Below are 14,009 nucleotides of genomic sequence, written 5' to 3'. Positions count from 1 at the left end.
TGTCTGTCGTCACCACTTACCATAACATTTCAATCCAGAGTGCATGAGTATTCACTGAAAAAGATAAAAAAAAGACACAAAGCCTTAAAAGTAACTTAATTTTTATTTGGTTGTTCTTTTTAATTCTACATACTTTGTTCAATAATGGGAAATTAAACTGAAAACACATCAATATTTCTTTTAAAAACATAAGTACCTTTTACCAAATTCTTTACAGTTACTATTTCAAAGTAAATTCACAGACAAACTTGTGGAATGATATCATAAGACAGGGAACAGTCATATATGTTCAAGTCCAGTCAGTAGTAAACAAATGTAGCTTTATGCAAGTTACACTATTCCCAGACATGATAAAAGTTGTAGTGACAGGGTAAAGACAGACAAGAAAGTTCGGACTTAAACCTAAAATACTGGGACAGTGAGGCCCTTTCCCTCTCAGTCAATGTCCTGCTCAAAAGGATTATACAATGAAGAAATCAGTTTGTGGTCATGGAGACACAAAGGAAGTGAAAGAAAATGAAATGTAAGAAAAGTAAAAATCTGCTCTCAGAGAAGAACATGACTGCCTGAAATTGTCCTAAAGTGGCCTCAATCTTCTTCTGGACTACATCAAAACCTCTCAGACTTCATGAAAGGAGCCAGCTCCTATGAGTAGAACATAAAGTAAAAAAAAAAAATCTACAGTCCATCTTTAATCTTTTAATCTGAAAACTAAGAAATGTTTCAATTTGATGCTGCGGTTAAATGTCTACGAAAGCGCATTGCATTCACTGGAAAATTTCTTTCATAATTACGAGATCTTTTCTCGTAATAAACGAGATCAGGATATCGGAATCATGAGATAAGGTGTCTATTTTTTTTTTTCTTATCTAGTGAATGCAATGCACCTCCGTAAATGTCTATATTCTGCAAAAGAAAATCATGAAGCAATTTAAAAAGTGAGAAGGAAGAGCAGATATTCACATTAATGTCAAACAAGCTTTTTACAAGTCTACTATCTAAATAACAAAGTGCAAAACAAAGAGGGAAAGTCTTTTCTGGTATTTATGCCTGGGAAAAAACGTGTAAGTTGCATAAAATTACTAATGAAAGGGGTTTTTAAATGAACAAATTGTACTCTGTTTTCTTTTTTAAAATAAATACAACACAAAATGAAGAAATAATCATTTTATACCCAGAGGACAACCCAGGACATTAAACACCATTACATAACTATAGAATAGAATAACAACAAAAGGGTAATTGCACTTTTTATCTGTCTAATTGCACTGAGCCTCTTGGGTATCGAAGCTTCTTGTTACGTCTTAATCCAAGTTGACATACAACGACTCCCGCGGCTCAAATTATGTATTAAAATTATATTAGACTCCAGATCTCAAGTCACCGTGGGGCATATACACAAGTACAGTATGCACTGTTGCAAAAAACAAAGCATGGATCTAGTTTATTGCTGCTGCTGAGCAGTAATTAACAGGTATGTTGTTGGACCATTGTTATTCACAGACAGTATACTGGTATCAAAGACAAGTTTTTAAAAATGTGTGTGTGTTGCCGGAATGGCTGTGAGGCTCAACATGAGCCTAGCATCGCTGTGCTCTCACATACACAAAACCACTTACAATGACTGTAAGCCCAAAACACATCGCTCTGAGAAATCAACTGCTGCCCACCTCAGACCGCACCTTCAGCTCCGCACCAGCAGGTGGCGCTCCGGTCAACTCATCAATGAATGATGCTGCACAGTATCTGTTATCTGGTATCTAAGCTTCTTCTAAGCTGTGCTTCTTCTTCTTCAGGGAAAAAAAAAGATGTTATGTGTGACATAAGGCCAGTTGTGAGAAAAACACTTGTGATTGTGATGTCTTGTGATTAAATACTAAAATAGACATCCTCCACCATGTGATGGGAACCTGGCCGAAAGAAAAAAGAGGTTTCCACAAAAAAAAAAAATGCTTCTGCTGGTTTGAAACTTTCCTGTAACATTGTATCTTATAACCATAAATGTGTGATACTGACGTGCAGAGCAAAATTTCCTATGACTTATTCTGAGCAGTCAAATTTGAATACACACAGTTACAGTCTGCCTGGTTTCTATTTGGGGTCAATCAATGCACCGCCTGCACAATGGGAGTGAGATGAGCCTGAAAATAGGCAGCTGTGGATTTCTCAAGGCATTTCCCGTGACTAAGCAAACAAATAAACATATTAAAAACTGCACATGGAATATCACACTGCAAATACTGTGTCATTCGCATGATAGAAAAACATGAGCGACGCGGTTTATGCCCACAGGCTCTCGCACAATGATCTCAAGACATGGAAATTATCTTGCAATTTCCTGTGACCAGTAAAAAAAAGTTTGTTTTTTTGTTGTTTTTCTTCTTTTTTTGATATTTTATTCTTTTTTTAATGTATTTATTTTTTTTGTGAAAAGTTTACATTCTCAAAGCCTTCAGAAAGTTCACGTTGGGGTAGACGAGTCATGTGGCTGGATTTTCCATTATCTGCATTAGAGCGATGAACCTGACGAGTTCAAGTCTTTTTTTTTTTCTTAATAAAAACACACACGTTTCTTTCAGCATGATTCTATGTTTTAACCCCAGTTCCTTTTTTTGTCATCCATGGGAGGGTTAATATATACGAATATGTGCATATGAGGAAATGCAAGGTCAAATAAAATAGAAAAAAAACAAAACATCCAAGTTTGTTTGTGTGTGCTCTCCCCAATGTACAATATAATCAGAAACCAAAAAACAAAGAAAAAAGAGGAGCAAAAGGACAAGTAGGAATTTGTTGTGGGAACTAAAAAACAAAAGTGCTTCGATGCATGTCGAGATCAAGGCCTGGTCGGATCCAGACCAGCTCGGAGCTGATAGACCACAGCAACAGAGATGGCAGTAGCTGGAATGTTCCAGAGATCCAATGCGTGGCGCTACATACTGATCCACGGCAGGTTAGCCCAAGACTCACAGGAGGTAAAAACGAACAAATCTAACAAACCCACAAGTAAACAAACCACGCGTCAGAAACGTGAAGACCTCCAGAGCCGTTTGTGAGTCTATTTGTCTCAGTCCTGCTCTCCCAGAGGTGTACATACAAGTGTGTGTGGAGAGGTGTATGCTTCAGGCCTCTTCAGACATTTACAGAAGTCAGTAAAAACAGTCCAGTCCTGGGAAAAGAAAGTGTGGACTAAGAGTGGAGGGGGGAATAAGGTCAGACAGGAGGAGTGTGGATAGAAGAAGATAGTCGTGGTCTGTCTGTCTGTTTCTGTGGGTGGAGTTTTGGGAATATAAGATGACCGGAGGAGGACAGTGAGTCCGTCTAGGATCAGAAGAAAGGGAGTGTCTGGTTGTTCCTTAGTCACCAAGCATTTCAACAACTAAGGGCCTGTTTGTGGGTGTAGTCTGCGTAGGACAACAAATGGCATGGACTGAGTGGTCAGACATGAAGCACCTCCATACTGTAGTCCTCTGTCTCTGTGTACTGGGAGGAGTTTGTGTCCGACTGGGTGGGGGCCAGAGCTTCCTTGTTCTCCAGACTTGGCTCCATGAGAGGCGGCTTCTCCAGCGCCAACTTTTTACATGTGTCTGGCCGGTTCTGGACATATATGACCCTGTTATAAGCCTTAAGTCTCCTCCATAGGTGGATGTAGACTTTGCACTGGACATACATGAACACCAGTCCACCCGTGAAGCCGATGGCCACCACCACCAGTTTGGTCCAGAAAGGCCATTCCAGGATCCCTGCAGGACAGAGGACAGAAAGAAAAGAAACATGTGCACGAGTCAAGCACAGACCAGACTGCACTTACAACTAAATAATTACATTGTGTATTCATCTAACCCAAGCAGGTTTAAAATCTGCATGTAGCAACATGAAGAGCAAAAAATGGAGGCGCTCTGGTAGAGCAGGGACCAGGTGTTGACCATGAACCACAACACCCCCAAATTCATGTCTGCACAGTAAACCCTTATTTTATCTCTTCAATATTGCTGTCCAATTAAATGCCCCTAGATAATTATATATGATGAAAAGAAACAAATGACTGCTATAAACATGGAATTAAAAAGATGAAAAACTAAAACACGACAGCAGGCGTAACAAAAATGTGTAGAAAATCTTCTCAACCATGAAAAAACATTTCTATGGGCCTCTGAAGGAGTTGTAGCATTTCTACAAATTGCAAAAACCCTGAAACACAAAGCTAAGAAAAAAATGGCAATTTTGGCAAGAACAAGCTGCAGCATCATCCACAACAACAACAACAACAACAACAAAAGAGAAATGGGATCTTCGAAAACCAAAACAAAAGAAATCATCTTTAAAAATACACAGCTGACCTTCAACCCATCAGTCTTTTCATGTTGGCTATTACATTTCAGGTAGTGCAAGATATAAACACACAGAAGAAAAGGTCCACAACTGAGGGGACATTTTAATGGGAAGAATACCAGTTCAAACAAAGCAAACATAGTATAATCAGTATAGAAGGAGAGTGATATCTGGTGCTCTACATCTAACTTAATAAGATGTATGTGTTGCCTGTTGTGGGAGAATATGTCTGAGGTTTGTTTTAATCAAAACTCTCAGTCGCAAAGTAAAACAGAAAATTAATCACAGCAGACAGACACAGAGTCGAGGAACACTGTGTCTGTCTGCGTTCATTAGCCGGGAATATTCAGTGAGGCGGAGTAAATATAACCAGCCTTTAAGAGCCTTTAAGTATTATATTTTTATACTGAAATAAAAGCGGAAGGAAAAGGGAAGGAAAGGGGTATAAAGTGCAATTGGAAAAAGAACTGGATACAGCAGACAGACAAGCTGACGGAGGGGAAAACGGGGGAAAATTTCAAAGTCAAAAGGTCAAAGTTGAAATGTTTACCTGGGATTCTTCCGGCTGCATGAGTAAAGAAAGTGTAAGTATCATGTATTACCAAAGACACACAAACAGAATGATAGAAAAGGCAAAACGCAGAAAGTAATCACATATTACAGCTACACACTTTAGGATGTAATTCATCATGCAATCATAAACGTTAAATCTGCTCCACAAACCAAAGTAAATTCATTTCAGGGTGTACGTAATAGAGACAACTCGGCTGTAATCTCTACAAGCAAACTGAGAAACAGAAACCATGGTTGTGTGTGACTTGGCAGAGGACAAACAGGACTAGTGAGAAATTATTTGGCATCACCATGGTGATTGAACCTGACAGCTCTCAGGGACTATAACAGGCCTGAATCATCAGGTTGGGCTAAACAGGCACAGCCTGCTCATCCATCTGTACACTGTCTAAGAAGCACCAAGTATGCCAGGGAGAAATGAGTGGCAGCAGACGTAGTGCCAGAGGACGGTACAACAGCTTATCCTTAAAGAAGCCGTCTCCATTTTTAGCCTTGATTGCCAGAGCACACCACTCTGAGAAAGGCAGCGTCAATCTGTCTGTAACCAAACTGGTGACCACTTTGGTGAAGATGGATGTAATGAGCAGCACGGGCACTAGGAGAGCTGCAGGAAGTGTTTCCTAGTCACTAAGATTTTTAAAAGACAAGGCTCTATTGATCACTAGTGTGCTTGATTATTGCCTGTGGCTTTTACAATCTTTGTAAGCAGCGCTTGATTATTGCCTGTGGCTTTTACAATCTTTGTAAGCAGCAGGCTCTAGTTTGGCACATATGCTGTATATAATATTGTAAATAATTTGTAAAAAATTCTGAAGGGTATTATGAGACATAAGAGACATCCTCATCGGGAAGCAGAGAAAAGCAAATATCAACGTGACTCTTTCAACCCTAGAAAGTGAAAAAAATAGTCTGACACATACAGTATCACCCCTCATAAAACCACATTGTTCTTACACTCTTACAAACTAAAATGTGTTAATTAGTGAACTTTTCTGGTGCTGGTAGGCCAGTTCTGTTACCTTTGGACACAGCCAGCTTGTGGTTTCTAGTCTTTATGTTATTTTTAAGACAAATGGCTGAAGGCTGTAGCTTCATATCTAGTATAAATACATAAAAGTTGTATCAGTCTTCTCTCAGAAAGAAAGCAAATAAGTGCACTACCCAAAGTTCCCAGCTACTCCTTTAAATTGCTTCACAGAAATAGGATATTAAGATCACTGTGTGTTTAGACATTAGGCTTTTGCGTTTAGTTTTTATGCATGCGCGCATCAAATAGGCATTACCTGCCACATGACTGCAGGACCTTGCACTTTTCAATGGCATGCATACTGTGCATGCTGATAACACACAGTTATCTAAATTTAATCACATAAACCCTTATTCTTGACTTTGACTGCAATATAAACTGACCTTCAACTCTGCCATTTTAATTCACACCACTCACAAAATCTGATTTGAGAATGAACCAAAAAAAAAAAAAAGTCTGAAGTCAAAATGAAGTGATAATCCAAAAAGCTCATCTCTAAAGAATCTCAGCACACTAATCTACACACTTTGATGCCCACTAAGCTTCTGTGAGTGAATTACACCCACATATATTTCAATCTAAGAGCTTTTCACGCCATTTGCACTCAATACTCACACCTCTGAAAGAACACTACAGTTATGCAGATTTGTCATTACTTACACGAAGACAGCTGAAGACTGTGGATGAATGGATGACATCCAAACACAGACAAGTTACGTTAATGTGGGTGTTTGTTGTGCATCTGACCGTGTGCTGACCTTGTTTGATTTCCTCTGCTGTTCTGTCGATGAGAACGTAGAGCGACCACACCACGCAGGTGATGGCAATGACGTGAAAGGTGACCGAACACATGATCTTCCTTCTCTCGCTCGCCGTCATCTGTAGCTTCTCCCACTGTCGCAGAAAGCACGAGAGATGACAGAGGAAAGGACATTAGAGGAGGCACCAACAATGCATCCACACACAAATAAGACATGCTTTTAAATACACACTTAAAATCAACTGGCTGTTGGAGCAGCTGAGAGTGTGAGCTAAATATCTGATGGAGCGCATTCAGCTACTGTGATCAAGAACCATCGCTACATCACGCTTCTCGGCATGTTGAGTAAGATAAGAGAAGAAAAGTAGCATGCAGTACCCAGTACACAGATGCTGGGTACCTAATCTGTCACTACTTTCACAATATGTCATCCGGAAATGAGCCCAGCAACAGAAAAACACTGTGAAATCACTTTTGTAAATAAGCTCCCAATATCCAAATGCATTGCTCGCATGTTCAGTGATGATATGGGACGATTGCAGGGTCACTTAGGCGAGAAGCGAGTGTTGCAGTACGAAATGAAACAAACATTAATAAACATTTCATACCAGCACAGAAATCCCCATCTCATCTTGAATTTCTTTGCCAGTTCACACACGAACAACTTCAGTGTTCACCAGTGGGATTCAGAAGCTATTAACAGCAGAGCATTTGTTCAAGGCCTTTTGTGCAGCTAATGAAGGGTGGAAGAATTTTAATTAGAGTGTCCTGCTATCTCCAGGCCACAGTGATTGATAAGAGCCTTTAATGGAAGTGTACTTCCTCTGAACCATTTGAAATGGATAAGAACCCTCAACAAGTTCAGCTTATAAAAAAAATGCTTCAAAGCTCAGTGTCATGCTTGTTGTTATCTGCATGACAGATTGGAGACAGCTTTTGGCATTTTCAGCTTTATAATGAAGGAGCTACTTGGTGGCAGAGCTGCAGCCGGAATTTACCCCGTAATTAACGTGTGCATGGATTGACTTTTTGCTCCACTTCGGACAAGTATACAGTACAAACTGTGTCTCACCTTGCGCAGCGGTTTGAGCTTGGTCTCCATGATGAACTCATATTTACAGAGCTCACAGCAGCGAGTGTCGGAGCTCTTGATCCACTGTTGTAGACAGGACTGGTGGACGAAGCGCAGGCTCCCCGTGCAGTGGCATGGTGTGATCAGAGGACTTTCGTCATCCCCTTCACAGTGACAAATCCTACGGGAGCCAAAGAATACAGTCAACACTAAGCTAGAAGCAAGACAGCTGTAGTCGGAGGAAGACAGGGTAGAGGGAATATCAAAAAGAGAAAAGTTGGCAGGAAAAGCTGACAGATATTTCTCAAAACTCAAACACAAACTTGAGTTTTAGAAGTTATGATGCAGCAAACTTGTATTTTTCTCTGTATAATAAAACAAGTGGTTAGGGAAGCCTGGCAGGTGGGAATATAATTTCACAAATATAACGTGCCAGAAAGCAAAAGACAATACATGTCCCACATGGACAAACTCAATCAAGACAAACTCATTTGATTCAAAGCACTTAATTTGCAAACCAAAATGATTTTTTCCGAAAATAATGTTCTGTATTCTTGTAACGTCGCAGCACAAAATTGAACACAGCAAATCTAATCTTAGATACCCTGCAGTTATAGCAATCTTAGTCTCAGTGCTGGAAGAAATTACCTGTAATGATACCTATGTGGACACATGGAGTGCAGAAACATAATCAACAACAGCATTATTATGGCATCCAGCCCAAACGTTAGTTTTTTTTTTGTTTTTTTTTAGACGTACCCCTGCAGTCACATCACATGAACTCAAGCACTGCCTGTCATGTGCCCAATGTGTCTTGTGAATGAATTATAACCTTTTAAATATATAAACGTGAAAAACTGGTGGAATTATTATATTATAATATATATATATATGCTCATGTTTCGGTTTTTGCTTTTATGCTTTTGTTTCACACAAAAAAAATCCTATTAAGAAGGAGAAAGAACTATTGCATGACATGTCATTATTGCATGCTAGAACAAGTTGTTAGCCAAGACAACATAACAGGTCATAAAAATGCCATAGCAGATTTAGACTTCAACATTTTCTAGACGCAGTTTTTGCAGTTTCTCATTTGCAACACATTGTGCTCAGGTGTTACAGCTGACTCAGTATTTATCTATATTTTTTAAATCAAATTATAATTTCTATCTTACCCATCGCTGCAATAACAGTTGATCTAAAGCTTGTCAAATCTGGTATTTATTGCAATGCCACTGCATGTACTGGCAGGTGTGCTGTGTTGTGCCCTTGTAGATGCTTGGTGAGGTATTCTGGACACAGCTACCGACAACTGGAACATTCGATTACGTGTCTGCTACCCCGAAGGACTCCTGTACAGGCTTTTCTCGGGAAGAGGAACCAATCATATTTTTAATATCAGACTGAAACAGTCCCCCTCTACTCCTCGAGATCACGTATCAGACACTGACAGACAGGTTGGAGGACAGGAGCTATGAGTCAGCCACACTAAGGAGGAGGAGTGCATTTGTCTGTGTCTCTTCAGTCAAAGTGTTTGTCTGTGCATCTGATGCGGAGAAAGATTGTGTGAGAATCCAGACTATGTGTACACTTTCACCAGTAAAGCAGCCACACTGTGACAAAGCAGTGATATGGGGCAAAATGAGGAGTTGGAGAGGGTTATTAGAGCAACCCATTACCTCCAAGTCAAGTTAATATCAAACACACACACATAAACCCAAAGACGCCACTTGCAGAAAGGAGAAGCTAAAATCATTATTATCTCAGAATTCCAAGGACATTGACCTTGTCGCGTCTGTTCAGACCAGGAAGGTAGTCCTCTGTGAATGAGAAATAAGCCAGAAAATCAGCTACTGCTTGTTCGACCACAACACAACTTTGATTAAAAAGGTCAGACTGGTGTGTCTGGCTTTAATAACAGAGCAACAGTAAAGGAAAGAAAATCTGTTATAATGTAGAATAAAGTGTACACGATAGCCCTGCAGAGGCTTTTATAGTTAGATAAACACAAGCTCCACAAGCAAAGGTGAATTTTCGACCGATACTCCCAATCCACATTTTCAGAAAACCAGGAAGCGGGTTTGTCTTGAGGTAAACATCACATGAGGACACACATGCACACCCACATATTAGACAGCGAGTGTGCAAGACAATGTCTATTTTCAGACTTCACTGATCTGGCTAAAGCGCTACAAGATTAAAAGACAAAGTGACAAAGGAGGATAAAAATAGATCATTTCTACGGGTTTCTCAACTACAGGAGGAGGTGGAGGGAGAGGAATGAAGGATTAAGGGATAGAGGAGGCACAATTAACAGCTTTTTTTTGTACTGTTGGTTATGGCTGGGTTGCTCTGTTTGTGTTTGTTTGCAAGATCACAAAATGATGAACTGCAGATTCTCATCCCACACAGACTGTACTGCACTCATCTTTAAAAAAACAAAAAACAAACACAAAAATCAGCCTGAGGACCTAGAGTCTTGCTGTTCATATCACAGCTTGGCGACTGCTGAAATTGACAGATTTGACAAATTATTTTGATGTTTTTTTCTTTGTTTTTTTTTTTAAGTAGGAGGGCATAACCACAGAAAAATCCCTACACCTCCACATGCAGCCACGGTGAAAATAAAGTGATCAGCACACAACATGAATGGAGGAGACTGAGGATCTTCAGCTAAGAAATTTAGGTTTCATAGAGTCTTCTCCTGCTAGAAACAGTCAAGATTATGCTTAAACCATGGCAAAGGGCACTTTAAAAGATTAAGTAGCTGTACATACATGTAATCCCATAACCTCTTTGAATTTTACATCTAAATGTATTGTATCTGTGTCAGCAGCAGCACAATCCAAGCACTCTAATGCATGGGAGGGAAATTAAAATTTAATTTGTATCTCTTGAGCAGCCAAAGGAAAAAAAAAAAAACGTTAAACAGTAATTTTGTAAATGGCAGAGGTGCTGTTAAGAGTATGTCAACATTAAAATGTGAGAAGAAAATCAGAGTCAGGAAATCACAAGAGCCACAAGCTGAGAGGGAAACTAGCTTGGCAACATTATAGCACAGGCGAGGCATTCACTTTCTTCCTGTTCTTTCTAGATCGTTTCCTCATATTTTTCTCCTGGCATTCACTCCACTCTCAATGTGTGGCTTTTAACATCCCAACATCCCTCCAGCTATTTAATGTTCTGCCCTCATCTTGAAATGTTTATGTATTTATTTTCAAATGAATTTTTCAACACCAATCTGTTGTTTTGCGTTTTTTTTTTGCGTTTCTGCTAAACAGATTTCCATAAGGGCATCTGAGGCGTTTTGTTCTCTCGTGTTCTCAGTCTGTTTTCAGTCTGAACAGTTTAAGCACTACACTCTGCCAGAGACACACTGATCAGAGAAAAACACAATTCAATCAGCGGCAGCACCTCTGGAAGCCATCTTCCTTTCCCCTCTTTTCCCCTCTCTGTGCATCTTACAAGGTTTGTGTGGCCATGCTTGCCTTAAAACAGAATATTACATTTGCTGAGAAGAAATGTACCTTTTAGATAAAGGTTAAGGAATTACATTGACTCTAGTTGGTTTGTATTGTCTGTCATAAATGCTTAAAGGTACCATGCAGAATTTATGAGTACTAGAGGCTCTAGGGAGCAATGTTTTTGTTCCCATTTTGTTTGTATCGAGTGCTCTACTAATACATGCACAGCGACTAGTGGGTGGTAATGCAAAAGTGTACGGGAAAAACAAGAACTGGAGAAGGTGAAAAGGTGGTCAGTGCAAAGAAACTGAATGTAATAATTGCCATTTACGTCAAAGGTTAGACAGATAGAGAGACTAAATGACGACTTTCTGCTGATCAATGGACATGGGGAGTAACATGTCAACCAATGCAGCAATGCACAGCCTAAAGAAAGAAAGAAGACAACTACTAAGCAATGCATATATGCATGTAAGCAATGCAGGTTTTTACATTTTGAGGAAGAAAATGATTTCAATAAGTTTGTTGAGAAATGCTGAATTTAAAAATGTGTTTGTAACTTTAAGTTTCTGAAAGGTGACGTTTCTGATAAGGAAAGAGATCAAGTGACCTTTTATCAGACTTACAACCATTACTTGGTGGCTAATCATTTATCTGACATTCATCTGTGAAAAACACACACCCCCACCCACACACACACACAAACACACACACACACACACACACTCTCTCTCTGTTTAACAGGTGAGGTCAGCCTCTGCCCTGAGCTCACGCTTCAAGCCACCTGACAGAAAGCTGGCATGATGTGTTTGTGTTGTTGTTTGTGTGTGTGTGTGTGTGTGTGTGTGTGTGTGTGTGTGTGTGTGTGTGTTCAGAGACTATGCAGGCTATTTGAAGCCAATAATCTGCCTTCTGATCTCTGGCCTTCACCTTTCCAGTTCAAGCTCTTGAGCCTTATCCATGGGAGCCATGCAGTCATGACCCGGTCTGTAATCAAATATTACTCACAATCTGTCAGCAATCAGACTGCACACAGGTTGCCACGTGAAAAAGACCGATGATGGCCCAGTTGACCCAATCAAATAGACTCTATCAGTTCATCACTGTTTATTGCCCCCCCGGCGGTGGACAAAGGCTTGTTCCACTATTTTCACTGACGGACACACTCCGTTCCTCAATACTATTAAATCTTCTACCCCAACCTCTGCCCTTTCATTTTTTCCTTAACATTGCCTTTTATTCCCGCCTCTACTACAAAGCCTTAAGCTTATGGGCAAAATCAATCACAGATTTCGCAGCCCATGTAAGGCACTTTAATGCCTCATCGATCTAGCAGTAATGAGAATCTATTTAAAAAAACAGCTTGACAGTGAAAAACATGGCAGACCACTGAGATAAAAGGGAAGTGAAATGAAATGAAGCCACATTTCTGCTCTAGAGACACGAGATGTTGAATCAGGACAGCGGAGAAGGCGGTCTATAGCGCTGCAATGTGTGTGTAGACTAAAGCTTCTATGTGAAAGGGTCTTCTGATCACTCTGAGCAGGGGGTTTGAGGACAAATACTGCTGTGGTGTGATATTCATTGGGTAGTTGCACTACAGGAGGCTCTCTACTAGTCTGCTACTCCACAGGGCTCTGGGGTTCACTGCCACCCAATGGCACAAGGGTGTTCTGGGCTCTACCAAGTCACAGGAAGGGTGGGTGTGGATTATACCATCCTGACAGTCACCCACCTGCAGCAGTCTCCAGATAGCGAACAGGGTGAAAGTGGCCCAGTTTTCTCTGACAAAGGGCACGGGCAGCAATCCAAGTCCCTATCCTCATCCATGTAGCACAGGGGGGCTAGAAGAGCATCTGGCCCAACCATGGTGACTTTTTCTGGGGTTGTCAGCTGGCCTATGCCCTTTGGAGCTGGACTGGACAAGTCCTCCTCAAACACGTAATCATCTCCCAGGATGTCCTCAGGGGGAAATCCTGACTCGCTGCCTTCTAGCAGGGCGCTAGAGGACTTGGTGATGTGGAGGTGAGAGGCATAGCTGCCAAGCTCAGAGCACTGCAGGCTGGCCGAGGTAGCGGATCGAGAAAAGGGGAGGAGGAGACGGAGGAAGTTGGCATTTGGAGAGTGATGAGGGTGGAGGTGTGTGTTTGAAGGAGGAGGAGGAGGGGCGATGGCGGGGTCAGATGGGGGACAATTCACGGAACGGATGCCCAGCATGTATTTGTAATTGTTGGTGAAGGAGGGGACAAGGTGGGGCTGGGTGCGGGTCGAGAAAGCTGGATTTGGGGTTTGGTGTGCAGGTGCTGCAGCCAGCTTGCCACTGAGTGTGCACGCCCTTTGATCTGAGCCGGGTGGCTGAGTAGACTCGGGCTTCAGTTCCAGCTCTCCCTCAGAGTAGGTGCGGTCTATAAAGTGCAGACCTCGACAAAGACTGTCAACGCGCTGGCCAATGTCATTCAGAGATACAGAAAATCTAAGCATGCCACTGGGGCGGTTGTTGATTGTGGAGGAGGGGCGGATCAGGGTGAGCCAGTCTCGTTGGTTGGCCTGTTTGGAGGCTGGTAAGGCGTCTGTGCAGAGGGTGGTGACTGAAATACTTGCTGGATCTTGACAGGTTTTACCGTTTGAATTCAAGAGAACCACTGCAGTCTGCTTCTGACAGCGCTGATCCTGACCGCTGCTGTGTTTGTGCGTGTGTTTATGAAAGAGGAACATGATTGACGACAATGGAAAAGGACAGCAGGAGAAGGAAGAGGCAAGGGCAAAAGAGAGAAATGGAAA

General features: G+C 41.2%; 1 protein-coding gene across 2 annotated transcripts in view; it reads right to left on the bottom strand.

Annotated features, from left to right (window-relative positions):
• Positions 1-84: 84 nt before the first annotated feature.
• Positions 85-14,009, bottom strand: part of marchf8 (membrane-associated ring finger (C3HC4) 8) — a 77,456-nt gene continuing 63,531 nt past the window's right edge. Inside the window, exons 5-9 of one of the 2 annotated variants that reach the window (XM_027278501.1) lie at positions 12,964-13,908; positions 7,765-7,945; positions 6,691-6,826; positions 4,883-4,897; positions 85-3,743 (exon numbers count right to left, since the gene is read on the bottom strand). In XM_027278501.1, the coding sequence (XP_027134302.1) occupies positions 3,439-3,743; positions 4,883-4,897; positions 6,691-6,826; positions 7,765-7,945; positions 12,964-13,908 (1,582 nt within the window). In that variant the 3' untranslated portion in view covers positions 85-3,438. The remainder of the gene's footprint in view (positions 3,744-4,882; positions 4,898-6,690; positions 6,827-7,764; positions 7,946-12,963; positions 13,909-14,009) is intronic. The other variant, XM_010744807.3, reaches the window with a different exon arrangement.

The sequence above is a fragment of the Larimichthys crocea genome, chromosome III (assembly GCF_000972845.2).
Source record: "Larimichthys crocea isolate SSNF chromosome III, L_crocea_2.0, whole genome shotgun sequence".
Lineage (NCBI taxonomy): Eukaryota > Metazoa > Chordata > Actinopteri > Sciaenidae > Larimichthys > Larimichthys crocea.
The sequence above is the reverse complement of the archived record's forward strand: the minus strand, read 5'-3'. Positions and strand labels throughout refer to the sequence as shown.